Genomic DNA, 26,754 nt, shown 5'->3' with positions numbered 1-26,754 from the left:
TGCTCATCTGTAAGATGGGGACAATGATGTCCATGTCATGGGATTTTTGTGTTGCTAAAGTGAGATCGAGCGTACGTAATGCTTGGTGCAGGGTCTGTGTAAAGCAGAGCTGCACTACAGGGGAGGGTCCTCGTGATCACACCAGGCCAGACATGGCTTATAGGAACCTCAGAGGTATCAGTCTGACATTCCCCATTCCCCCGATGTGGAATCTGGGACTTTGCAGGGTTGCCAGCAGGCCCAAGGTCACCCAGCTCTAGCCTGCGGCCACAGCTCCGTGCCTATAACCCGCTCAACCCACACAGGGAGGTCCTCAGCCCAGGGTGACCAGTTTTGTTCCAGCTTTTCAGGGCTGTCTCACAAGAGGGTCTGAACCCACCGGTCATGAAGCACAGCTTCGTGGCTCAGTGTGGCCCTCCAGAGAGGGCTCTGCTGGAGCCCCCTTTGCCCACCCCCAACACACCCCTCTCCCAGGTTGGGAGGGGCAGCAGGCTGCGGCTGAATTCATTCCCCTTCTCTCTGTACGGTATGGTGATCCCTGAGGTTGGGCAGAGACTGCAGCAGCCAGGACCTGGCCTGGAGCCGCGGGGCTGCCGGGCCAGCGGAGGCTGCAGCTCCGTTTTGGAATTCCAGGCACATCCAGAGGCTGCCGCAGAGGCTGCGGGGCTGAAGCCAGCGCCCGGGCTGCACGGCGGGCAGATAGAGGCCAGAACAGAACTGTCCCTACCCCACAGCACCTACACGGCAGCACCGTCAGTGGGGTGGGTGCGGTGGGTGCTTAAAGGACCCCCACCCCGCCTGCTCTCCAGCCTCCCGGGGGCCTCCTCCCCACGGCCTATGGGATCACAGCTCAGTTCCATGGCTCAGTGCCTCAACCTCCCTTCTGTTGCTCAAAAGATGGGGGCAAAGAAGCCCTCCCTATGAGGCTGAAATGAGGTGATATGTGCCTGCAACAGAGCCTGGCACACAGGGAGGGGAATCCATGCAGGTGCCTCATCCCTGACTCAGGTGACCTGAGAGCCCTGGAGCACATGTCACAGCTTAAACATTCCAAGGCAGCCTGTGGTGATTGGGGGCTCATCACCTGATCTCTGGGTTGTCCTCCTGGTCCCGCAGCTTGTGTTTGTGTTCCACGGACCCACACAGAGTGCACAGGCCAGAAGCTCCATTCTCCTCCTATTGGGAAAACAAAGGATTTGCAGGCAGCAGGGCCTGGAGGCAAGGAAGGGACAAATGTCCTAGGCAGGTCCTGCCCAGCCCTCACCTTCTCAGGACCTAGGCAGGTAGGGGAAGCAGTGGGCTAATGCCATGTGGAGGCTGGGGAAATGGCCAAAGAGGGGGAACATGAGGGCAGGTCCCAGTGATCACCAAATGGATCCCTGTGGGGCGGGAGTGTTGCTGTCAAAGTGGCCACCAGCCCCTCCTGGAGGACATCAGCCTCATGCCTTCCCAGAAAGTCTGGGAACTAAGCAGGGAGTGCCAAAACAGCTCTATGAAGAGCAGAGCCCACCCCCCTCACTGCAGCCCTTATCAGCACCCACAGGCCGGGCATGGTTCCCCAGTGGCCTCCACAGGGAGTGGGGGTGGGGGTTGGGCAACAGGGTATAAGACTCAAGGTGAAGTGTGAGCAGGCTCCCTAGAGGAGGGGAGCTCTGAAAGCCCCATGACTGGGGAGACAGGAGGCTTGAGTTCCAGAGAGGAGAGAGGGAGGACCGGGAAGGGCCATAGATATGGGACATAGGCCCAAGCAGTGGGGAGCTGGTGGGCGTGACTGGAGCACTTCTTCCTGTGGGAGGGAACGACCCACTCAGGGGACTCTGGACACCAGTCTCTGGGACTGATGTGAGCCCAGGATGGGTGGCTTCTAGGTCACAAGACTCAGGTCCTGCTTCTAGACATGGTGTCCCCACCCCTCACCACGAGAGTGGTACTTCTGGAAGGACAGTGTTCTTCCCCACAGCTTGCAGAACTGCCATGCCCCACCCACCTGTAGCCCCAGAGAAGGCCTGGTCTGCTGAGTCCCGCAGAAGCTTCTAGACCCCACAGAGTACCCCAGCTGGAGGGCACTGGGAGTAAAGGGAGGGTTCTGCTTCATTGGTTCATTGGTCGAGGGCCTCTGGAGCCCATCAGAAGACACAGAACTCAGGTCCCTGAAGGAGTCTGACAAAGGTGGCCCATGGACTGGGTAAGTTTTGACGGCTGTATGTCTGCAGCCCTTCATCATACAGATGCGGGAACTGTATGGGGAACTCTCCAAAGATCACAGAACAAGTTAGAGGCTAACTGCTTCTACTTCCCTTCAAGCAGAGATTTTCCTAGGGCAGTTTCCCAGACCAGGAACTGCGGGGTTAAAGGTTTTGTGTATTTTTAGGCCTTTTTTTTTTTTCTTAAAGATTTTATTTATTATTTGACAGACAGAGATCACAAGGCAGGCAAAGAGAGAAGAGGAAGCAGGCTCCCTGCTGAGCAGAGAGCGATCCCAGGACCCTGAGATCATGACCTGAGCTGAAGGCAGAGGCTTTAACCGACTGAGCCACCCAGGCGCTCTTTTTAGGCCTCTTGACTCAACTCGTCAAATGGCCTCCGGAAAGCATCTCTGGGTCCCCTGCCCCCGGTGGGTGGGTGGGTGGGCGGGCGGTGAGGCAAATCCAAAGGGGAGGAGCTACCCCATCCCCGCCCTGGCAGCTCAGTCTTACCTGTGGCCTGAGACTGAGTCACCTGAGCTCCCCGCCCTGTTGTAGAAGAGCCCACCTGTGGGGACATACAGGCCCACAGCCTCACCCAGGCCCTAACCTGGACTGAACTTCCCTGGACCTCAGTTTCCACCCATATAGTAAAACGGGGACCCGGTGGAGGAGTTTGGAGAGCTCGTGGGAAGTCTCCAGCTCTGAGCAAGAGTCCATGCTGGCCCCAGACACCCAGGAAGCAGAATGCTCCCGGGAAAGGGAGGGTGGCTGAGCCCACTGGCCACTGGCTGAGGGCCCAAGACTACCCCAGCCCGGAGTTTGGGCTCAGAGCTGCAGGTCCCTCGTGGCAGCCTCAAGCTTTCTGTTCCCTGAAGGGACACAGCTCAGGGGTTGCCTCAGACTCGAAGTTCTGTAGAACTGTCTGTCCTCAGAGTCCAGGTCTTGGGCTTTGGGGGCTGGAGTTACAGTAGGGGCTCAGCCCTTAAGTCCTCCCAGGGTCCTGGGCCCGAGTAGGCTGGGGGAGGCCTTGGACATGAGGGATTTGGGGGCTGGGGATCAGGAAGATGGGTAACCTGGCACCCTCTAGCCCCACCCCCACCACATGCTCCTGGGAGCCCAGAAGAAGGGGTGCCAGGGCAGGCAGGCTCCAGGGAGGGCTGGGCTGGGCATTTCCTGCCAACGGGTGCCAGGCTCCAGTCCCCTGAAGGCATGATTCTTTAGTCTTAGTCAGAGGAAGTGAGGCAGGGCAAATGGGCAATGTGTGTGCAGGGCTGCTGGGCACGGCAGGCAGGGCTGGGAGGACGGCGGCAGTCAGAGCCAGGGAGCAGCCCGGGCCCTGCACCTCCCTGACTGCTATGACACCACGGCTGCCCTCAAGAGTCAGCCGACCACCCCGCACCTGGGCAGGTCCCTGGAGACCAGGCCCCTGCGGCGACTAGCCCCTGATTCCAACTCCCTCTCACCCAGGTGCTGAGTCTCTGCTCTGTTGCTCACCTCCCGTGTGGCTTACACTTGTCACTTCAACCCTCTGAGCCTTGGGGTTCTTATCCATGAAGTGGGAAAATTGGGGAACCCATATGCCCCTGGCCTTCCCCTGCCCCAACATCAGTTTGGCCCACCCCCAGGGTCCTGTGGAAAAAGTGGAGCAGGGTAGAGTCTCTGCCCTCCTTGAGCAGAAGGGGTAGTCCTGGGACCTCTCAGAAACTGGCTGCTCTGGGCTCCTAAGTGGGTCAGTCGTTGAGTGTCTGCCTTTGGCTTAGGTCATGATCCCAGGGTCCTGGGATCAAGTCCCTCATCAGGCTCTCTGCTCAGCGGGGAGCCTGCTTCTCCCTCCTACTCCCCCTGCCTCTGTTCCCTCTCTCGCTGTGTTGCTCTGTCAAATAAATAAATAAAATCTTAAAAAAAAAAAAAAAGAACTAGTTGCTCCAACAGTTTTTATTGTGTAATTATGCCCAACAGCGATCCCCCCGTTCTTAGTTTTGGCCGAGCTCTCTGCATCCCCACCTTTGGCTGGGTGCCAGACCAATCAGCCTCCCTGCCCTCCACCGGCTGGTGGTTGATCAATACGGCAGCTGCCTACAGGCTCAGGCTGTGGGCACCTGCCCCAGGCTACTCCCCAGCACCAGCCCCTGCTTCCGAGTGTGCCTTGGGCCCCTGATGTCCGAGTTCTCAGACTTTTCTATGACCCGGCTCTGACCACGGCGGGTAGAAAAGGCAGTTTCTGTCTTGGCCCATGGTCTGGGACCTCTTCCCCAAGGTCCCACCCCTCTCCCACTGGAGAAGCTTAGCAAAGACTGGCCAGATAGAAAAAAGAGGATGCCTGGGGGTTCAAGACTCCAACCTCCAGCCTCTGACAAAGGAAGGTGGGAGATTGAGGCTGTGCGTGCCAAGAGAGAGCCCTGGTTGTCTTGGCTTCTGTACAGACAGGTGCTCTTGAGGAGCTGAGGCTAGCTCAAGGACAAGCAAAGGTGGCCTTGAGCTAGCTCACACCATGGAAGGTCCCTGGGAGCAGAGGCTGGGAAGGGGCCTGGTGAAGACTGAACTGGAGAGACCTCATCGTTTTCCCCTTGGGCCAGGGTCCCCTCCCTGCCTCTGCTCTCACCAGGCTGGAGCAGGGACATGGGGGGATGTCTTACCCCTCTGGCTCCCAGTCACCCAGCCCCCTTCCCACAAATATGGGGACCAAGAGTCCAGGAGGGAAAGAACCGGGGGCACGGCCTGGTGCCCTCATAGTGGCTGACTCTGCCCCAGCTCTGAGCTGAAAGGGAGAGGTAAGGAAGGCCAGGAGGGTCTCGGGGACAGTCGGGACCAGGCCAGGTGTCGGGCTCTGGCCAGGCTGGGTAGTCGGCCTCCCTACCCCGGGCCTAGCTGGGTGGGAGCAGCCGGGGGCTCGGGCTGGCGGGCTGTTGATCCAGCCCAACAATGATGAAATGGCCCCTTTGTCCTGCGGCGCCAAAGTTACTGTGACTGGAGGAGGCGTGACGTGAAAGGGTCATTGTTCCCACTTGGGCGGCCACTCAGGGAGCTGGAGGACCGACCCAGAGCGGGCTCCATGCCAAGGCTCCAGCCCCGCCTGCGGCCTGCGGCGGCTGTCGAAGTGGCCTGGGCTCTCTGACTCCTACCCACGGCCACCGCCCCGCAGGGCCGGACTGAGCCCAGGGGTCCTCCCGCACAGCGTCCTGTCCCCCTTCCTCTTCTGAGCTCTGCAGCTGGAATGATACTGGGGATCATGAATGGGATGCATCCGCCGTGTGGGGGGCTCTTCTCTTTGCATACATGGAAACCCTGTGAGGCAGGATGCCTGCGGGCTTGAGGGGTAAAGAAGGTGTTTTGTCCTGGGGCAAGCAACCTGTCAGTGACATTCACATCCTAAGGCTGTGAGGAACAGCCTCAAGGAACCCCTCCCCCAACCTTCCAGATGAGGGGAGAGAGGCCCAGAGAGGGGAACTGGGTGGCCCTGAGCCACACAGCAGGAGCTGTTGGCTGATGGACCTCCATTCCCTCTGGACCGTTGAAGCCCCCTCCTTGCCAGTCCCCTTCTGCCACCCCCTCCAGTCCCTTCTCCCCTGAGCAGCAGACACTGAGATCTTTCCAAAACCCAAACCTGACCAGGTCCCTCCTTGGCTTCCAACCTGTCATGGCCTCCCCTATCCAGCACCAAAGGTCAAGCTTTGGTGCTGGTGTTCAAGGCCTTCACTGTGCCGTAGCTGTCAGACGGAGAGCTCTGTCTATAGTACAGAGCATCCCTCAGCCCCTGTGTGGGAGCACGGAACCCAGCAGGGACTACTTTCCGTTTCCAGATCCAGCCTTCACTCCTTGCTCCCACAGGTCCTGCCCCCTCGAAGAATCCCCTTCTCCTCCACGGCTCATCCAGGTCCCATTGCCTCCAGCCACTGGGGTCCAGGAAGCCAGGCGAAGGTGGTCAGGAGAGGTTTGGTCCAGGCCCAAATTGGAGCCCCTTCTCCTCACCTCGGGGGCCCAACTGGCTCCGGGGCCTAGAACTTATTCTCCTCCCCGACTCACCACTGCCCCCAGCAGCTGGCATCAGGCTCAGCCTGACCCAGGCTAATTAAACCCTCCCTCAGCCCAGGCGAGGCTCTGGCTCTAGCTCTAGACTTTTTTCCCTGGAGGGATGGAGCTAATTAACCGAGAGGGTTTAATTAATCAATTAGCGTGGCCTCCAGACCCCTCCACTTAGCTGTGGCAGTAGCAGATATTTATAAACAGGAGTTCCAGAGCCTTCTCCGGCTGGCTGGGACTGAAAGGGAAAGCAGGCGATCACGGTGGGCGCAGAGGCTGTAAGAGACCCAGCCAGTGGTGCAGAGGGGCCCAGGGCCACCTCCTGGGCACCACCATAGGCCTGAGCAGCTGCAAAATTGCAACACTGGGCACGCGAGTTTCCACAGTGAGGCGTGTACCCCAGGTCCACCTCCACGGGCACGGGTCACGCAGACCTGACATCCAGAGCCAGGCAAGTTTCCAGAAGTGCCCCCAGACAAGGGCCAGAGAGCTGATGATGTCCGGCTGGACCCAGCGTGGTAGCTAGCAAGGTCTCCAGGAGATGGGGCTGCACAAAAGTCCATGGGAGCTAGAGGAGGCCCCAGAAGCCCAGCTGAGGGAAGAGGCTGGGAAGGCTTTCTGGAGGAGGAGGCATTTGAGCTTAGCTCAGGGAAAGAGTAGGAGAGGTAGCCAACTGAAGGGGCTATAGGTGATGGGAGTATTCTTGCAGGAGGAAATAGCATATGCAAAGCCCCAGGGGCAGGAGCAGCAGGAGGTTCTCCACCACAAGACATCCCCTTCTCTGGGAAGCCTGCCAGATGGCCTTACCTGTTAGAATTGGTATCCCCCAGTCTCTGCCCCTCCAGCCTATACACTCCAGGACAGCCCAGATTCAACACTCCTCCCCAAGCCTCCTGACCTACTGCCAGCTCTCCTCCTCTACCTCCCCTGCCCCATCCTGAAGAACCCACAGATGCATCCCAATCCCTTCAGAAAGGGAGCTATAGAGTCCCTCCTCTGAGATGCTGCTTTCCTGAGGTTGGCACAGGCAGGAGCCCAGGTGGGATCTGAATTAGGTTGGGTCAAGGGCTCAAAGCTAATCTTTGCCTCTCAGGCCTGGGTTAGTTGAGAGGAGGGACTCCTGATCTAGCCGACCCCAGAGGGGCACCTTCCAGGCTTCGCTGCTCTGTCTTGGCTTCTTCCTCAGTTCATCGGGGATAATCCAGCACCTCCCTCTGAGGGTTGCTGAGAGGATCTGTTGAATTTATCATGTAAAGTCGGCAGGGCACCCTGGCCCAGAGCAACGGTCACATATGTGCTTTGCTATTATTACTCTTACTGCCGGAGGAGGAGACACTCAGCAAAACTCCCAGGCAGGGCGGCCATGAGGGACCGCTGGAGCTGGTGACCCAGGCAGGGGCTCCTGCTGAGGGATGGTTCAACCCCCAGTGCTTTGTCGGCTCCCTGCTGGGTGACTAGCACATTCGGCTTCTCCGAATCAGCTACAACAACACCAAAACATAAAAGGTAAACGATCCTGCTTTCCTTTCAGAAACCAAGCGGCAAAATGGAGACAAGTGTTTGCCCCGGAAATGCCACTTCTGGGCACGAGACCCAGAGAAAGAGCCTGAAATGCAGAAAACACTACACCTAGAGTCCTGTCCCAGAGGTCCTGATGGGACAAGGAAGACTGGAGACAACCCTAGTGCCCAGCAACCAAGGAGGGGAGGTGGTGTCCAGCCCCTCTCTTTCTCAGGGGCAGGGGAGAGAGCTGCGAGGCCTGGCTCTAGGGATCTGAGGGAAAGCGTGAGGCAGGTCTCTGCCCCTGCTGTGCCTCGACTTGGAGTGCTGTCCTGAGCACCACACCCTACCCTCTGCGGAGGAGAGAACAGAAGCAGCTCCAGCCAGCCCAGGTCTCAGGCGCCCAGGTGAGGGGCTGAGGATGGGCAGGACTTGGGAATTTGGGAGGCTGGTGAGGAGGGACTGGTGAGGATAAGCAATATGGGGTAACAAACAGTCTGAGCAAAGAAATAGAGTGAGAGGGAGGGGGTAAGCTCAAGGCCCTTTCTGACAACCCCATGAAGACATCTAGACTCCCAGATCAAAGCATCCTTGGGCAGGCTGGGACAGGGATGGGCAGGCCATAGTGGTAGGACCGGGCACCAGGGCTCACCTGGGAGCAACACTCTAAATTTCTCAGCCTCGGGGCACCTGGGTGGCTCAGTGGGTTAAGCCGCTGCCTTCGGCTCAGGTCATGATCTCAGGGTCCTGGGATCGAGCCCCGAATCAGGCTCTCTGCTCAGCAGGGAGCCTGCTTCCTCCTCTCTCTCTGCCTGCCTCTCTGCCTGCTTGTGATCTCTCTCTGTCAAATAAATAAATAAAATCTAAAAAAAAAAAAAAAATGTTAAAAAAAAAATTTCTCAGCCTCTCAGGACCAGGGGACACTGTGAGAGAGTCCTCTAGGCAGGTAGATGGAAGGAACAAGTGTCCTTAAGGGGCTGTAGCAAAGGAGTCTACTGGAGCAGAGAGGGGCCTGGTCTGGCCCATTCCTCCCCAGCCAGGCCCCCTGCCCAAGGCCCCCCAGCCCTGAACTCCAGCCTTCTCCTTGTAGGCGGGATATTGGCTCCTAGGCCACTCCTGATGCCAGGCTGTCCAGCCCTTGGGATAGAAGTGAAGGTCTGGGCCATAATCCCCAAGTTCTGAGTCTGAAGGCTGGGCCCATCGGAGTCATTCTCATTTTTCACCTGTGCAAACAGAGAACCTGGGGACTGGATAAGAAGAAAGCCTGTCTGAGATCACCCAGCCAGCCATCAGCAACAGCTGGCCATGGGAGGTGGCCCCTGGAGGGTGGTCACAGGTAAAGTGGCATCATCATGACTCACATTCCCAAGGCCTCACTGGGAGGAAGGCCCTTCACCCTGCTTTCTCCTCTTGGACCCACCGTTCTTTTTTGTTGCTGTTGTTGTTTTTTAAGATTTTATTTTTAAGTAATGTCTACACTGAACATGGAACTCGAACCCACAGCCCCAAGATCGAGAGTTGCATGCTCCCTCAACTGAGCCAGCCAGGCGCCCTGGGACCCACGGTTCATGTCTCTGATGTACAGAAGAGAAAAGCAAGGCTCTGAGAGGGGCCATCAGAGCTGTGCTGTCCCAGGAAAGTCTGCAGTAGGAGGGAGGACCGTGGTGACCCCTGACTCTCTCTGGGTGTTTGACGTGTGAGTAAACATTGGGGGGGTGTAGGTGAGGGGGAACTCAGACTCCAGTGGCCAGGGTTCCACATGTCCTGGCAAAGACCCATGGTGGCCTCTTTCGGGTCATGGACGTGGAGTCAGACAAGCTGGGAATTTCTTTTTTTTTTTTTTTTAAGATTTTATTTATTTATTTGACAGACAGAGATCACAAGTAGGCAGAGAAGCAGGCAGAGAGAGAGGAGGAAGCAGGCTTCCTGCCGAGCAGAGAGCCCGATGCGATGCGGGGCTTGATCCCAGGACCCTGGGATCACGACCTGAGCTGAAGGCAGAGGCTTTAACCCACTGAGCCACCCAGGCGCCCCGGGAATTTCTTTTTTAAAATATTTTATTCATTTATTTGACAGAGAAAGAAAGAGAGACAGAGCATAGAAGAGGGGGAGCAGGAGAGTAACAGGGAGCCTGTTGTGGGGCTCGGTCCCAGGACCCTAAGATCATGACCTGAGCCGAAGGCAGATGCCCCACCAACCGAGCCACCCAGGTGCCCCAAGCTGGGACCTTCTGTCCACACAACGGACCTTCCCTCGCATGAGCTGTCTCCCTCCCTGCTCGTTCTGCAGATGTGCCTCACCTTCTCCTTGTCCACGGGGGTCTACCCTCCCCGACAAGTGACCAGCTCAGCCTCCTCTCTGTCCCCTGTTCTGCCCATTCCCCTTGAGGGTGTTCTCCACTTAGTAGCTAGGGGATCTTTCTAGTGACAACCAGCCACTGTCAGCCCTCGACTTAAAGCTTGTTAGGGCTCCCTGGTTCTCTGGACAGCACCTTGTCCTCCCTGGCCCATCCAGCCCTGGAGAAGAGGCTGCAGCTTCTCCTTTGCCTGCAGCAGGGGTGTAAGGACCGTGGGGCCATGGAGCGGGTTGATGGAGCTCCTACAGATGCATAGTAGCCACAAGGTAGCTGATGCCCTTGGAGGTATGAGACGGGGTAGCCCAGGGAAGGGGGTTAGCTGCCTGAGCAAAGGGTGTTATGGGAGGCACTGGAGTCCCCGGTTGCCTGTGGAGGCTCAACTGACCCAGCCAGAGACAATGGGGCTGAGGCCCCTTGAGAATTGTTAATGATGGTCTTTAAAGGCCCTGCCTGGGAGGGGATGACCTCACCCCGCCCGCGCCCTAATGAGAAAAGGCTGGAGTCAGAGGCAGGCGGCTCCTCCATCACTATGGGATCTGCTTGGGCTTGTCCTGTCTGAGAAATGAGGGGGCCGTGTATGTGTGTGTGTGCGCGTGTGAGCGTGAGCACGTGCACACACACATATGACTCTGGTCCTTCACAGGGCCAGATAGAGAAGGCTCCCAGCCCGAGGGGGTAGGCCGGACCTGGACGAAAAGACTCAGGGCAGCAGTGTGGGGAGGCCTAGCTTCCTCCCTGACTCACTCTATGACCCTATCTAAGCCTCGCTTTCCCTATCTGCATGGGGTTGGAGGGAGCAGGGCCATTCTGAACCGTCTCCAGGCTTTCAGGTCTGCTGGGTATCAGGAATCAGATGGGACTGACCCCAGAAGACCTCTGGGAGGAGGTGAGAGGGCTGTGCTCCAGTGGGGTCCAGAGCAAACAGGGGAAATAGATCAATCAGGACCCAGATTACCCCTGCGCAACCCAGGCTCCAGGGACACCTGGCTCCCACATCAGGCTTTCCAGCTTTTGTTAAGAGTTTGGTGTGGGTGCCAGTATCCCAGCCACGTCCAGACTGACATGGAAGGTGGCCTGATATAGACACGGTGTCTGGAAGCAGGTCTGTCAGGCAGCAGGGGGGTGATAGGGGAGGGCACAGGTCCCAGCACGGGTTCTATGTTTGCATCCTGGAGAGAGGCCCTGGGGGGGGGGGGGGCAGCCCCTCTCGTGAGTACTGCCTGCCCCTCCCCCAGGCTCAGAGCAGGGCTATCCTAGGAAAATGTTCATCTCTTTTGTGGTCAACTTGTCAGACGCCCCACAGCAGGGACTGCTCCATAGTGTGGCAAGTTCTTTCTTGTGTCCAGCCTTAGTCACTCCTGCTGTTGCACCTGATTCATTTATCAGAGGACAAGCTGAGGGCCCCATTATCCTGCCACCCAGCCTGACATCACCAAACTGCCCTTAGGCATGTTCCCACTCCTGGGGCAGCCCAGCCGACACAGGAAATGGCTATGGGATGAATGTGCCCATGAGTGAGTGGCTCAGATCTTCCTCCCATGAGAAGGCTGGGAAGTGGCTAAGACTTGGAGGGAGAGGGCCGCTCCTGGGGCCTGGGCTGAGATGGAGACAGAAACAGGAATCCAAAGGGAGGCAAAGAGGGGATCAGGAGGAGAGATGGGACTGAGAACACATGGACTAAGCAGATCCACCTCAGAGAGCGAATGTTCTAGAGCTCAGGGGACACTGGCATTAAGGGCTTCAGCCAAAGGTGGCCTGGGCCCAGCGGGGAAAGGACAGCAGAAACAGGGTAGAATAACGGGAGCTCAGAGAGGACTATGAGGTGGGAACCTGGGAGCCACGGAACAGGCATGTTCCCACTCCTGGTCCATCCAGAGTAAGCATGGCCCAGCCCGGAGTCACAGAGTGAGGACCCCCAGTCCCAGCTGCCCAGCCGTGACCAGGTCCCCTGGCCCCACTGGAGAGAAGCTGAAGGAAACCCACAGCCAGGCGTGGTGCTGAGGTTTGAACTTCCTCAGATGAGGACACGGAGGGTCACTGAGGCCGCCTGTGGTCCAGGAGGTCAAGCCCCCTCATCCTCTATTCGAGGAGCCGCCTTGGGAGGCAAGGCTGCTCCCACCCCCCAGCCTGTGCTTGGGCACGCTGGTACTGCCAGGCACTCACTCGGCCTGTCAAGAGCCCAGCCCCCAGCCCGGCACCCGCGGGCTTCCCCAGCCCTGGCCCAGGGCAGCAAGAGGGAACAAAGGCCCAGTCTCTGCCTGCTCGGGCCCCCACCCCCTTGCCCGCCCCTGGCACAGAGGGACCAGGGCCCAGAGGGAGCACCCGCCTCTTCGCCGAGGCCGTGAGGAGCCCCCATCCTCTCCTGCAGGCCTGCTGACTGCACCAGTGTTCCCCCATTCTAGAGATGGGCAAGCTGAGAGGGGCAAGGAGCTGGTAGCCACAAGTCTGAGATTAGAATCAAGGTCCCTTTGTTTGAAGCTGGACAGCCCAGCTGGGAGTCTTTGAAAAGGGGCCAAGTTGCCCTTACCCACCACCGTACCTGCGGCCAGCGCAGTGTGGTCACAGCGGAAGGGATAAAACCAGATGAGAGGCAAAGATGAGGAAACGGAGTCAGCAGCTAGTCCCCGACGAGGGCTCACTCCATCCGGCAAAGGCAAAGGAGACATAAAGCCTTCTGGAGCCTCTGTTCCCCATTCTGGAGCTCCGTTCCACATGGAGCTATGCCCCCACGGAGGGCCTCACACCCCCAGGCCATGACCACCATCCTTCTCCAGTCCCCTTCCCTCTTTCTTGCTCCCTGCTTCCACCCAGGTCCTGGCCTGGAGCCCCCAGGGGGGCCCTGCTTGGTGAAGGGGTGCTCACTGGCTCTGGAGAAGCCAGGCATGGCCCCCGGCTCTCCTCTGCAGGCCGAGACCAGGAAATGAACAGAACATGCTCCTCATGCCCCAAACACAGAAGGCACTGGGTATCTCGTGCCATTGGTTCTGCTTCAGAGATGGAAACAGAGGCTAAGGGAGGCTTGAAGGAACTGAGGACCGCCCAGCTCCTAAGGAGCAAAGTGGGGCTGATCCGTCACCAGCCAGTTGCAAGTCCCACTGGCTTCCCAGGGACTGTGGGGGTGGGGGAGGGTGGGAGTTGGGCAGAAGGCTGAGGTGACCAATGCACAGCCCCTGTTCCACCCACAAGAGCAGCAAGAGGAAAAGGTCAGGGCCCCCAGGGCCTGGTCAGGAGTCTGAGGCCCTGGGGCAGCTCTGGCCAAGGCCCAGTGGACAGCCCTGAGCCATTCAGGGTGAGTGAGGGCTGGCTCAGTTGTATGACCTTGGTCCACAAAACCTCCAAGCTTCCATCTCCCATCAACCAATCAGCAAAAGCCCACGGAGAAAAGTCGCGAGGTCCCTGCCTGTAGTGTGTCAGGGCTGGGGCAATGCCACTCCTCCCTTCCTCCCCACCAGGCTGGGCCCCTCCTCCTCCTGGCTTAGCGGACTTCACACAGAACAGGTGCTAGGACGCCTCCCGCCTCTCCTCCCCACCTCCCTCCCCACTGCCAGTCCCTTATTGGACATCACACTTTGTTTTAAAGAAAAAATAATATTTATTTGCAATATAAACAAAGTCCCGTTGCTGGTTCGGGATATATATATATATATATGTGTGTGTGTATATGTAGGGTCACAAATTTTCCTTCATAAGGTCATAAAGCAAAACTGGCCACCCTCTTCGCATACTCTCACGTACACAAATCTGATGCATCTTTCTGGGGTTTTCTTTTTAAAGGTAAAAAAGAGAAAAGAACCATGTACAGCATGGAAGCTTTTTGTCAATTTCTCGACTGTGGCAAGATTTTAATCCGCTGCCTTAAAGAATCCCTGAAAACCGCCCCGTGAGGTAAGACGCAGTGGGGCAGAGCTTCCTCGGCCTCGCTCTCGGGCCAAGTGCTGGCTCACTCAGGGACCCCGGCCTGACCACTCACCTTTCCCTGGGCCCCTGCGCAGTCCTGACACCTGGTGGGACTGAGGCTGGAGAAGGAACGAAACTGGAGGATAACGGAATCCGTGGCTTTGTTCTGTGGATCCTGGGGGGAGGGGGGTGAACAGAGCCCCACGCCCCTTTCTCTTGTCCATCCTTGCCCCTTCTGCCCCTGCCCTGGTATTTTCCTAGTGTGAGTTTCCTGGTAGTAGAAGGCATGGGCAAGAGGAGTGCAGGGCCAGCTTCCATGGGACACGGGGGCTCCAAGTGGCAGCTGAACCGAAGCATCAGCCAGGGTAAGGGACAGAAACTAGGAGGTGGGGCTGGGCCTCGGCCACCCAGGCTCCCCTGCCCCCCGCCCGGCCTCCACTCTCAGTCACAAACAAACGGGGGGGGGGGGGGAGAGAGAGAGAGAAAGACAGAAGTAGTGGGTACATAAAGAAAGGGCCCGGGGCCCAGACCCTCCTACGGGCTGAGTCCAGAGGGCTAATGCTACTGCTTGGCGTCCCCCAGAGCTCCACCTCCAGTGGGCCCACTGCAGGGCCTCCCATCTCCTGCCTCCGGGAGTCTGCCCAGTCTGCAGGGGCCGCTGGAGGGCCCAGAATGCAAAGGCCACCCGGTAGCCCACCTATTGTGACTTGCAGAGGTCATCATGGGCAAGTGCAGTGCCACGGGGGCTGGGCCAAGAGATGTGGACACGACTGGGGCGGGGGGTGTTGACGCCAAGAGAGCAGCAAGCCAACCCTTCGAGAAGGGCCTGCTGCTGCAGAAATGGGAGGCTTCACACATGTGCAAAACGCATTTGGTCAGGATCAACACGGGGTTTGTCTTTTCCATTAAAAACAAAAACAAAAACAGTAATTGCTTTTTGAAATAGGAATAAAAACAAAACTGAAAACATGTCTCTCTCTCTCTCTCGCAGGATCAAGGAAGGGATGAAATACTGGTTTATACAATCCACTGTTGCGTAGCCTGAAAATAACACTTTTCATTAAAAAAGAAAAATCAAGAAGAGCTTGAACACTTGCTGTGCTCCGAAGAGCTTGGATCACCTGCCAAAAGTAAAAAGTAAACTCAGGTCCGTGGATGGGTCTTTAAAAAACAGCCCAACTGGCTGGCCCATCTGCTGATGGAGTGTCCTGGGACAAGGATGAGGCCTCGCTGGCCTCCCAAGGCCATGTGTCCCAGAGCTCAGGGCCTCTCCAGAAAGTCCTGTGGAGGGAGGCCTCGCTTTGTGGTCCACCCGCCCCGAGGCGGTGAGGGAAGCTGGGCCGCCTGCCCACCGGGGGCCTCCGGGCATTGGCCATGTCCGAGACTGCCTGGGTTCTAGCTGGACGTAGCAGGAGTGGGCCATCCACCTCGCCCGAGGGGCTGGGGGGGGGGGGGGAGGTGGGTTGGGGAGGGGCCGGCCCCCGCCACCTGTGCCCCAGCCTCACGTGGACTCAAGGGTGTTGAGTGGGAACAGGTTGTGGTTGGTGGGTGTGGAGAAGTAGAGCTGCTCGCTGGGGGTGTGGTTGTCGCACGGGCTGCTCAGCCCCAGCGTCCGCTCGAAATCCAGCAGCTGCCCCATGAAGTTGAAGTTGGGCGAGATGTTGGACTTTTTCCTCTTGACGAAGTCGTAGGCGTCATTGAGCGACAGGTTCATCTTCTGCATCAGGTAAGCCACGGTGACCGTCACCGAGCGGCTGATCCCTGCCAAGCAGTGCACCAGGACACCACACTTCTTGGAGCGGGCCTCGTCTGCAACACACAGGCATGGGTCAGGAGGACACCTCCACCAGGGAGCCGGAGGTGGGGGGCTGGGGCACAGAGGGCAGCAGGGTCACTGGCTGGTGCTGCCCAACACTTGAGGGACCTGGTGAAGGCCCACATGGGTGGGACAGCCACTTGGGGTGGAGGTCAAGAGCATGACTGTGGAGAGGGCTCTGCCACCCATCAGCTTCAAGTCACTGGACGTCCCTGTGCCTCAGTCTCCTCATCCATAAAATGGGCCCCCATGTTCCCAGTGCTCTTATAAGGACCTGACCCAAGAGAGGGCTCTCCAAACCCTGGTGCCTGTGATGGCTATAGTCACGGCTTGTCCCACTGCTACAACAGCCGAGTGCCCAGCCTGCGCTGAGGGTGTCACCTGTGTCCTTTCAGGCCATCTGCACCTGAGATGGTCAGCAAATTCATTTTATAAATGAGGTTCACAGGCACAAAGAGAGTGACAAGCCCAAGGCCACAGACAGGCTCCTCCTAACTCCTGGCACATACCACAGTCAGTCCTTGACTGGTGGCAGGGGCCAAGCTCACTCTTCTGGTGCAGCTCCCATGGGGATCCCTGGAAGGCCTCCTGGGAAATAGGCCTGAGGGGAGCTCTGGAGAGGGAATGGAGGGCCCCAGCCCTACACCCAGCTCTGCCCTGTCCCCTGCCCCTCAGCCTTACTCCTGAACAGCCAGGGATTGGGAGGAAGGCCACACCTGAGGTTTCGCCAGGGAGGCTCGCTTAGGTGAGCCCCCTCCCCCACCTCACTTACTAGACTTCCCCCAGAAGGCCCATGCACCAGTGACCTCTCCCACCACCAACAACCAGGTTTGCCCACCCTCCCAGCTTCTCCCAGTGTCACTCTCAGTCTCCTCGGCCTGACACACAGTAGGAGCTCAATAAACACTAGCTAAGCCACTGAACAACTCAGTCCCGTAATCGCTCCTCCCCTAGGCTCTAGGGCCTCTATGCCACAGCTGTGCCAAGAATGGAGGTTAACAAGAGGCAGCTCTCTGGGGCCCTCCAGGTCCCTAGCTCTCTGATTCTGAGCCCACTGGGAGCCAGGCATACAGCTGGCACTCAATCAGTGCACTCCCACAAGATGATGCACAGGTTCTCAGGCTGTTCCGCCTCTGGTGCTCATTCCCTCTGCCCTGGCAGAGCTTCCCCTCCTCATCCCCGTGAGGGCACCCAGGGCTAAGCATGCAGTAGGCACTTAATCCAGATCCAGGCACTGCCTGGGGGCAAGAGTAGCTGGGGAAGAGAGAGAAGCTGCAGCCTGGTGCAGAGTGGTGCGGTCTGACCTTGAGACTTGGGGCTAATGGGGCAGTGGGGATGAGCCCCCCAATGGTGACACACCAGGATATGGGGAACGCCTGGCCCCCAAGCCCACTCCCGGGTGATCCAAAGTGAAACTGCTTCCACGGGCTTTATTTTTAGCCTTCTCAGGGTGTGGCTGAGCAGCGTGGGGCTTGGGGCTTGATCCAGTCCCAGCGAGTCCTGTGGGGGTGCTCAGGCCTCTCTTCCTTCACTTGTCCCCCTCCCCCACTCCTACACCCTGTTCTGTCTCCCTCCCCAGATGCAAAGGGACCTTCAAGAAGGATAAAGGCACCCATGAGCCAGGCTCAGCCCTGGGAGCCTGGGATCCCCCTTCTCTGCTCCCCCGTCTTGTTGGTGAGAAAGAGTGAACGCTCAGGCAGGACCCAGAGACCTCCTGGCCTTGTCCCTCCCTGAGCAGAGCTGGGAAGCTCCCAATAGCTCTGGTCGCAGCCCCTCCCCCAGGCCTCAGCTTCCTTCCTTCCTCCCAGCCAGGCACCTAGTTTTGGTTCCCAGTAAGCGGATGAGGCGGATGAGGCGGGGAAGCCTCCCACTTCCTGTTATTAAAGCTAGCCCAGCCCAGCTGACACCAAAACGCCCTCCACTGGACACAGCGGCCAGCGGGAGAGGACTGCCCAGGCCACCTCCTCTCTGCCACTGGAGGTTGGGAAGAAACACGGGGTCACCAGGCTCCGAGAGCCAAGGGTTTACATTCATGCTGATCTGGTAGCCCTTCCCCGCACCCCGGGTAAGAGCTGGGGCCAGGAAGATGACCTGCTAACAGCTTCCAGCTGGCTGCAGAGGAAGCAGGATGGGGAGGTCGAAGATAAGGCAGCTCATGGAGCTTGAGTCAGCCGGGGCCATCGGGGGCTGACGGTTCTAAGCGCAACAGCGGGACGTACTGCTCTGAGGGAGGCCTCCTGTACTCCCAGCAAGCCCCCAGGCTGCCAGGAGCACCCAGGGCCCTCCCAAGTCACTCTGGCCCGCCACGCTCCAATAGCTGCCCATCTGGGGTCGGCCTTCGGCTCCAGCACCACCCTTTAGCCCCCTCAGGTACAAAATAAAGCCCAAAGAGGCACAGTGGCAGCCCCCTCCCAGAAAACACGTGTGCTGAGGCATGAGGACGAGCAGGCAAGACCTGTGGGAGGTCTGAGAGCTGTGATGCTTCAGCTGGCTGAGCCCAAAACAGCGGAGCCACAAAAACACAAGCTGGACAGCAAGGTCCGTGGGTGGGGCGATGGAGGGGGGCGTCCAGGACTCAGGGGACCACTTGGGTCCCAAGGGCCTTGGTGACTCACAGCAGGCATGGGTTCGGCCACGGGCACATGCCAGCACAAGCAGGGCATGCACAGGCTTCGACAGGCCCAGAGGTACCCAGCCAGGCGCCAGTGACACCCAAGTCCCATACACACCTCGACACAGCTGCCCACCCACCCCGCCCTGAGCGCAGCAGCACCTACCAATGAAGCTGATGGCCTCGGGGAAGAACTGGGAGAGGTTCTGGCTCCAGTGGTCCGAGATGGGGATCTGCTTGTAGGTGAACTCGCCACCATGCTCAAAGGCGTTGGGCAGGTTAGGCGTGACATTGAGGATATACTTGATGCCGTACTTGCCGAGCACGTCCAGGTTAGTGGAGTCCTTGGCGCAGCCGAGGTAGAGGTAGGGCAGGATCTGGACGGGGAAGGCTGGTTGGCTGGATGGCACAGGGCTACCGTCCGACTCCGTGGCACTGCTGGGCAGCTCTCGGTCGGACTCCCCGTCTGAGCAGTCAGAGCTGATCCGTAGGCCCCCCAGGCCCAGCACGGAGGTGGGTGGTGAGCCACTGGGTGAGGATGAGCTGTCCACGTTGGTCTCGCAGTGCTCTGAATACTCCGTCTGGAACTTGTTGAAACCACCTGTGGCCAGGGTAAGAAGGCCTGGGTGAGAGACTGCCCAGGCCACCGGCCAATGCCCCCAGACCAGTGGGCTGCCCACATCAAGCACTTTAACACCGACAACAGCCAACGTGGGCCCTGCCAACTGGGTTACACGTGTACCTGCTCCTGTGTTCTCTACATCCAGCTTATGACCCCCGACAGAATGGGAAACTGAGGCCCCAGGAGGTGAAGTAACATGCCTGAGTGCCATATCCTGAACCATTAGGCTTCAGGGCCCCAGCTCATTTCTCTTCCACAGCACCCAGGCACACCTGGCACTCATGGGTGCTGAGTAACGGCTCAGTAGTAAAGAAGACAACCCCGTCTCCGGCCAGCACCTATGGGTGTGCAAACCCCTCTTACAGAGGGGACTGCAGGGGCCAGAGCTATGTCTAGGTCAGTGAGAGGCACAGAGGTCCTGGGCCTCCTGCCTGGGAGTCCGGTCCCTGCCTCCCACCCCAACCACAGTCAGGGAGGACAGTGTGAAAGTACTGGCTGGCCCTTCCCTCCCGCAGTGGCAAGTTCATAAAAGGGGTCCCAATCCACCTCTCCCCAGCTTAGATCTCAAGGACCCCAGTTCTGGAAACACAGGAGGAGGGCTGCTGGGGCTTTACAGAGACAAGAAATGGGGAGCGCCTTGCAGCTAGGCATGGGCCCTGCGCCCGAGGGTGCCGCAGGCTTCCCCTCCCCTCCCTGCCTGCACGCCTGCTGCCAGCGAGAGGCCATTTTGGAATGTTAATTGGAAACACCGGCTGCAGCCACTCGCCCCCCAGCTGCCTCCCCCTTCCACAAGCTCAAGGGTAGTAGGCTGGGGACTTGGGGGTCCCAGACAGCCATGGCAGGGGACCCTGGTTACAGTTCTGCCCAAAGTGTCTCCAAGGGGCTGTGATCCCCAAGCAGTGAGCCCAAAGCCCAGATGCCCAGAGTTCCCCAACCCAAACGGTCCCTATACCTTAGGGGCAGGGATAATGCTGCCAAAGGTTCCTATATCCTGACTCTGGTTTCCCAGGGACATGCATTCTAGAGTGGAGCACCAGGGCCTGGTGTCCTGTCGCCTTTGGGGTCCCAGGAGGCGGCCCCTTCCTCCTCTGAGGGGCTCAGCAGGAGACTAGGCACTGCCATGGCCCCACAACAGGAGAGGGGAGGGGGGGAAAGGAAAGCCCAGGTTGGCAAAAGTTTCTTCAGCCCACTCGAATTGTGTCGAGGACGGGGTGCAGAAGGGACCCTCGCGCCAGCCTAAACCCTCACCATGGGGGCCGAGCTCCCGTTAGAGGCAGATGCGAGCCGGGGGCGACGTGGCGCCGGCCCGGCAGGCGGAGCGCATGGAGAGAAAGCAGCCTCCGGCGGAGGCGTCAGGGAGCCGCGGAAGAGCCCGAATCCCGGACGGGGGTCTCAGTGCTGCCCTCACCTTGGAGGTAGTAGGCCTGGCAGCCGTCGTCGCGCAGCTTTTGCAGGAGCAGGCCAAGCACCGAGGCGGGAGCGCCGGTCTCTGGCTGCCACTCGGCCGTGGCCTCGTCGTAGAGCAGCACGGTGGCCGCCTTGCAGCGCGTGGCGAAGCGCTCCTTGTCGGCGTGGTTGGGGATGATGGAGCGGATGGGGAGGTTGCCCTTGCGCAGACGGCGCAGCATGAGGCCCGGAATGGCCAGGTTGATGGCCGTCTCGATGTGCGACGACTCGAAGAGCTCGTGCGGCCGGCAGTCGAGCAGCAGTAGGGACGCGCCGCCGCGCGCCTCCAGCTCCTCCTGCAGCCACTCGGCGCTCTTGCAGGGCATGGCCCCCGCACCCGTCGCCGCTCCCGCGCCGGTGCTAGCGCCGGACCCTGACCCCGCACCGGGCTCCGACCCCGCACCGGTGTCCCCAGCAGCCGACGCCCCCGAGGCCGACATGTGCGCCCGCGCTGGGGGGCCGCGGAGCTGGTTTTTCATGGGGAGCGCGGGCGGCCCGGGGCAGGGGCCGGGCAGCCCTGCCCTGGGACGGCGCCCCGGCCGCGCGGGCCCCAGCCGCGTCTCCGGGCGCCCGCCTCCCGCCGAGCTGCGTGCCCGCCGCCCCGGCCTCCCGGCCTCCGTCCCGCCCGGCCCTCCGCGCGCGCCGCGGCCTGACAGCCCCAATTAAACGGCGGCTCCGGCGGCCGCGCGCCGAGGCGTCCTCGGGGGGGGGGGGGCGGGGCCGCGAGGCCGGCGCCCGAGCTTAAAGGCGCCGCGCCTCCGCCGCCTCTCCCCACAGAGTACGCGAGCGCGCTCGCGGCCCCGTGCACCCTGAGACCTGCGCCCGCCCGGGCCCTCGCCCCACCTCAACCCGGACCTGGCTAGGACCCGCCTGGGGTGCCCGGCCAAGACCCTTCCTCTATGCCCGCGCTCGCAGCGCTTCCGTGTCCTACCGTGAAGGGCTGCCCTAGGGACTTCCTGAGCCTCTCATCCCCTCCCCACTTTTCCCTGAAGCAGAGCCTCCCCAGGGATAGGGCGGTGGGTGGGGGCGGTGGGTGGGGGCGGCCACGCTGAGGCAACATCCCCCCCCTCCTGTCTGTCAACCCCATTCATTCATTTTCTCAACGAGTTCATTCAACAAATGGAAACTGAACGCCTACTACGTGCCAGGCACTGTGCTTAGGATAAGGTCACCGTTTCAGGCGACCGACTGGTCCCTAGGATGGCCACAGGCTCCGAGACCTGAAAGCGGGTACCACCCCAGCAGGCCTGATGGGGAATCAGCGAACAGGGGACTAGAGGACTAGGAGGACCCAGGGCCGCCGCACACTCCGCAGGCAGGAGCGGAAAAATCCTGGAAAGGGCCAGCCCCAAGAAGACAGAGCTAGCCCTTTAAGAAAGCTTTACAAGCTGGGAGGTGACAGGCTCCGAGTGAAGCGCCACGTGACTTTCTCTCGGAGGGGTGGGTGGGCGGGGAGCTCTCCTTTACCAACCTCTCTCCTCGCCAACCTCCTTCCCAGTGCGCCAACCAACTTTCGCGGTAGGCGGGAGCGCGTCGCGCAGATGGCCAATCGTGACTGAAGGAGACGGTTGGGAGGGAGGCGCGGCTCGTCACCCGTTCCACCCTGCGCGGGGAAGTGGACGGGGTCTCCGCGAGCGCGGTGTGCCGGCTCGCAGGCGGGCGGGGCGGAGGAGGTGAATGGAGCGGCAGGTAGCTCAGGAACAAAGCGGCTTGACTGGAGCGGCGCGCGTGCGCACGGACTGCCGCTCTTTCCCTACGGAACCAGTGTTGTCTGCCCAGGAAGGGAGCTAACTGCCGGGCCCTGCGGTCCGCCCGGTCTGTTCCCAGCCGGCGGAGTGCCTCCACTTCCTCAGGGTTTCCATCTCCCACTCTGTCCCAGGCTGGTTAGCACACAGCCACCTTGCCTGGACAGAGCCCAGCGGGCCCGTCACAGATCTATCCAGCGATGAGGGCACTTCTCTGAGGTCAGACCCTCGACTGGCAGTCCGCGTGCTGGTTGTCAGGGACGGCGGCAGCACTGGAAAAGGAAGCCTAAGCAGACCCACACTGGAGGGGACCTGCTGGCTGATGAATCATTCCTCAGCGGGCTTGATGAGGGCTGGCTGGAGCTTCGGGGACAGCAGTGCCTGGTGAATTGGTTACTGCTCTCACTAGTGGGAAATGGGAGCCTCCGCTGTGTCCCCGCAGTCCCTGTCTCCCTGGACAGAGGAGGGAGGCCGTCCCACCCCTCCCATTAGCTCGTGATGGCTCCCTTGTATCCCCTTCAGGACTCCTCCAGGGGAACCTTACAGGCTGAAGGAGAGACCTGTGAGGATGTGAGGAAATGGAGAAACTCCCCGGGAGGTGGGTGCATCCTCCAGCACGGAGGAAGAGGCAGGGTTCAGATGCATCCAGGAGGAGGGAGGCACCTGAGGAGAAGGTGACAGTGAAGCAAAGGAGTGGAAGAGAACTAGCCTGGCTGTAGGAGCTGCCTGCGGGGGCCCTGGGCCCCCATCTCTCAGCTTGGAGGCATAGCCCAAAGCCTTGGTTCTTGGGTGGAAGCCCCGCCTCCAGTCTTGAACAGCTAGACACAAGGCATAAATGGATCATATCCGGGATGCCCTGGGTGCAATTGCATGAGTGTGCACGTGCATGCAAGGGGGGACACAGAACCCTCTGACTTACAGAGCACAGCAGGAACTCGCCCGTGGTCAGACAGCAGGAGGCCAGGACCACCTCTGCCCAGGACCTTGCCCTACAACTGTGAGTCTCCCTCCAGAATGCTGGGAGAGATACCTGGAAGAGGGAGCCCTGTGCCCTGAGCAAGGTCTTGGGATCAAAGACATTCCTCCTCTTCAGGAATGTGGCCTTTCCTGCCCTTCAGGGTTCAGGCCCTTCCCCATCTGCAGCCCCCAGGAGAGGTGCCCCACCTCCCCCCTACCCCCTCATCAGGGTTTCCCTGAGGGGGCAGGGTGGGGACCCCCAGAATAGGTCCGGGTCCCTGGGGGTAAGCTGGAGGTGGAGTATGGGTAGGCTGTCTCAGGGCTGTCCCTTTCTCCCACACACCTTCAGGCCTTTGTACACCCTACCCCCATGGCCTGGACATTTTTTGGCTTCACCCTTTGCCAGCCTTCCAGAAGATCCCAGTTCGGTGTCACCCTCAGGGAGGCCTCCTCTGCTAGAATATACCCCTGCTCCATGCCCCTGGGACCCTTGCCCCCAATTTTGCACTGGAATTATCACTGTCGTTGTCCAGCAACCCCACCAGACTTTCTCCCTTTGGATACCCAATGGCATGTCTACCTCCCCAAGTCTCATCCCTTTTCCCCCAAGTGCTAGGCCTGAACCCATGAGGCGTGTTTGATGCTACCTTCCCTATCTGCTCATATCCAGCCCCAGAACCGAGCAGTGAAGGGGACTTCCAGCACGACAAGGCTTGGCTATGATAGTGGGATGTTTGATGTGAACTGAGCCAGATGTGAGCTGGTGTGCAGCCCCCCTGCCGTCCACCCCTCCCCCATCCACGTGGCTTGGTGAACCAGGAACTGTGTCGCCAAGAATAATTTAAGCATTGGGGCGCCTGGGTGGCTCTGTCAGTTTAGCTTCTGTCTTGGGCTCAGGTCAGAATCCCAGGGCTCTGCTCAGTGGGGAGCCTGCTCCTCCCTTTCCCTTTGCCCCTCCCCTCTGCTCATGGGTGCACAGTCTCTCTCTATCTTGCTCTCTCTCTCAAATAAAATATTTTTAAAAATAAGAATAATTTAAGCATCTTGGAAGCAGACTTTCCTTTTCCTACCACTGTCCATGGATTTCTTAGAGATGGGCAAACATGTTTTGAACAGCACATGCCAGAGGGAGAGGAGGGGAGGAGAGTCTGTTCCTCCTATCCTTAGGAAACTAACACAAATTTCAGGTGAGCTCCTGCTGCTTGCAGGAGGGCAGTTTGCAACGGTGATCAATTTCACACAGCGCCATGAGAGCTGAGCAGGGGCTGGGGAGAGTTCCGGCGACTCCAGCCCATCTGTGTCTGAGACCCAGACTGGGGGTCACTATGCTTGTCCCAGAACCGTGGGACAGCTTCTTCCCCATCCCCCAGTGAGGTGCCTGCCTGGGTTGCCGTCAGAACAGGTCATGTCTAAACCAGGCCAGAAGTGAACCGTGCAAGGCCTGGCAACTCTCCTGCCCTGGGCAGAGCTCTGGCTGTGCACGCCTGAGTTTGTACATGCACATGCACTCAGGTAAAGACACACACAATACAGGCCCAAACACACAAACCTACCCTGTATCCACATATGCTCACAGGCAGAAATATGGGTGTGTGCAGAAATACACAACATGCATGTGCGCACACACTCTCCGTTAGCTACACACATACACAGACCCTGTAATGTCTGGACATTTTCCATTCTTGTTGGAGGGGTACCCACAGACCGGTCACAGAGGGCTTGTTACAGGCTATTGGCTATTGCTTGGATCTGTGTGGTGACACGTTCTAAATGGAACCAAATTCTGTCCCTCCCTTCCTTCCAGGAGGGAGCCACCAGACCCTTGGTGATGGCAGTGTGGCCCGGAGAAGCTATTGCCTGGGACAGCTCTCAGGTTGGGGAGCCACATGCCTATTCATCTTCCCCCCACCCTGCCCAGGTGTGGGGCAGAGGGATAGGAGGGATAGAGCCCTGGGGAGCAGATGGGAAAGGGTCACACCCAAGAGAAGCAGAGACCAAGAGCTGGCAGGATGGAACTCTCCAAAGCTCCCTGGAGGAGATAAAGGGGAAGAAGTGAGGAGAACCAGGCCACTGTGGAGCCTCCCCACTGTTCGAGCTTACATATTTCCTGCCCTAGGCCAGGACGTGTGCAGGGAAGGGGATTGGGACCTCAAAGGGGAACTAGACCAGCATAATCCCTCCCTCTCCCACCTTCCCACAACGGCAGAACAGGCCCTTAGCTAACCTCCCCATGTGTGTCCCCCACTGGGGCCAGCCTGAGGAGCCAGACTAGAGGACAAACCTATACTACTTTGCCTTGCTTTGTCCTTGGCAGACATTACTAGTCAATCACAGCACTCCCGCTTGCTGAACCACCCTCTGGCCTCAAAACCGTCCTAAGCAGGCATGACCAGATGATTAATTATGGTAGACAAGGGAGATAAAACCTATTTGCTAAAGCCTCAATTCATAGCCAGGCCAGCCATGGCCTCTCTGTCCCCAGCCCTGACTCATGTCATCCTGGCCTCCTCCTGCCCCCTACTCTGTGCCCAGACATAGCACCCCTGCTTCCACACACTTCCTTGTTCTGTGCCCCCCTCCCTTCTGAAATCATCTGCAGCTTCTGAGGGGTCTTGACCCCAGGAAGTCTTCCCTGCCTGACCTCAGCAGAGTGTGCTCCTTCTCTGATCCTCCAGGTGTTGTCCCTATTTTCTACCCTCTCCCAACTTAAGGGCAGTTGAGCCTGGAGGGGTCTGGGAGGGAGCCGATCTGGCCAGGGAGTGTGTTGTGTGACTTCACCTGTGTGAGCCCCTGTTATCACTGGAGTTCCCCAGGTCCTGGCTTCTCACCCAGAGTCCTGCCCCTCCCCCTCCACTCCCCCTGCAAGGCCTTCCTCCTGGCCCGGCCCTCTCTCCTCCAAGCTCTCCTCAGCACGAGGGTCCCTGTAAGGGAGATGGGGGCCTCCTGGGATGCTCTCTGCTCAGGACAGATTAGAGACTGATTTCAAGCAGGCCAGGTTTCTGTCCCAGCACAAAGGTCACACCCTGTGCTGCCTTCCTCCTACGTCCTACAGCGTTTTTTCACATCCTCAGCCCTGTGTTCCTTGGAGATTCCCCAGCGAGGAGACCAGAGCAGGCCTTGTCTGTTCTGCAGGTGGGGAAGCTGAGGCCCAGGAAGGGAAATGTCTTGCCCAAGGGCCTGGCTCCAGGCCCAGCCAGTTACTCACTCATTGGGCCTGAGGTGAGTCATGGTGGCCCAGGTGATGGGAAGGAAACACATAAACACAGGCAAGTGGGAAGGGCTGTCTTGGAGGTGGGGGTGAGTACCTGCCTCGGGCTCCAGCTACAATCTCCCACATGCAGACCCCTGTGGGCTTAGTGGGCAGGTGCACACCTGACTGTCTCAAATCACGTTCCCTTTTGGCTCCTCATCCAGCCTTTAATCAGCCCTGGAAAGGCTGTCAACGCATTTGACAGATGGGGACACTGAGGCCTGAGGTTACCAATCAAGCTGTGGCAGGGGCTGGGCCCCAGACTAAGAACCCAGAGCTCCTTTCCTCCAGGGGAGAGGTTCCCAGCTGGCTCTTACTGCAACTCCCGGGCCCTCCCATAGGAGGGGA

At 59.2% G+C, this 26,754-nt stretch overlaps 2 protein-coding genes across 2 annotated transcripts in view; both read right to left on the bottom strand.

The window, feature by feature from the left end:
• Positions 1 to 15,335, bottom strand: part of LOC125105629 (uncharacterized) — a 42,451-nt gene extending 27,116 nt beyond the window's left edge. The window contains exons 1-2 of the mRNA XM_047739295.1: positions 15,312 to 15,335; positions 14,033 to 14,134 (exon numbers count right to left, since the gene is read on the bottom strand). Of these exons, the coding sequence (XP_047595251.1) occupies positions 14,033 to 14,134; positions 15,312 to 15,335 (126 nt within the window). The remainder of the gene's footprint in view (positions 1 to 14,032; positions 14,135 to 15,311) is intronic.
• On the bottom strand, positions 13,635 to 21,091 carry DUSP7 (dual specificity phosphatase 7). Its single transcript, XM_047692717.1, has 3 exons — positions 20,417 to 21,091; positions 18,553 to 18,987; positions 13,635 to 15,768 (listed from the first exon to the last, which is right to left on the bottom strand). The coding sequence occupies exons 1-3, from the start codon at positions 20,931 to 20,933 to the stop codon at positions 15,461 to 15,463; spliced, it is 1,260 nt and encodes a 419-aa protein (XP_047548673.1). The 5' UTR covers positions 20,934 to 21,091; the 3' UTR covers positions 13,635 to 15,460.
• Positions 21,092 to 26,754: the final 5,663 nt, after the last annotated feature.

This window comes from Lutra lutra, chromosome 1 (assembly GCF_902655055.1).
Source record: "Lutra lutra chromosome 1, mLutLut1.2, whole genome shotgun sequence".
In the NCBI taxonomy this organism is placed as follows: Eukaryota; Metazoa; Chordata; class Mammalia; order Carnivora; family Mustelidae; genus Lutra; species Lutra lutra.
This window is presented reverse-complemented; position numbering and strand designations above follow the sequence as displayed.

Bases quoted from the DNA above. Each gene is read 5' to 3' on its own strand.
- DUSP7 (XM_047692717.1), bottom strand. From the start codon at position 20,933: ATGAAAAACCAGCTCCGCGGCCCCCCAGCGCGGGCGCACATGTCGGCC. The intron at 18,988-20,416 runs GTGAGGGCAGCA...CCCTGGCCACAG, and splicing joins CCAGGCCTACTACCTCCAAG to GTGGTTTCAACAAGTTCCAG. The intron at 15,769-18,552 runs GTAGGTGCTGCT...TGTGTGTTGCAG, and splicing joins CGAGGCCATCAGCTTCATTG to ACGAGGCCCGCTCCAAGAAG.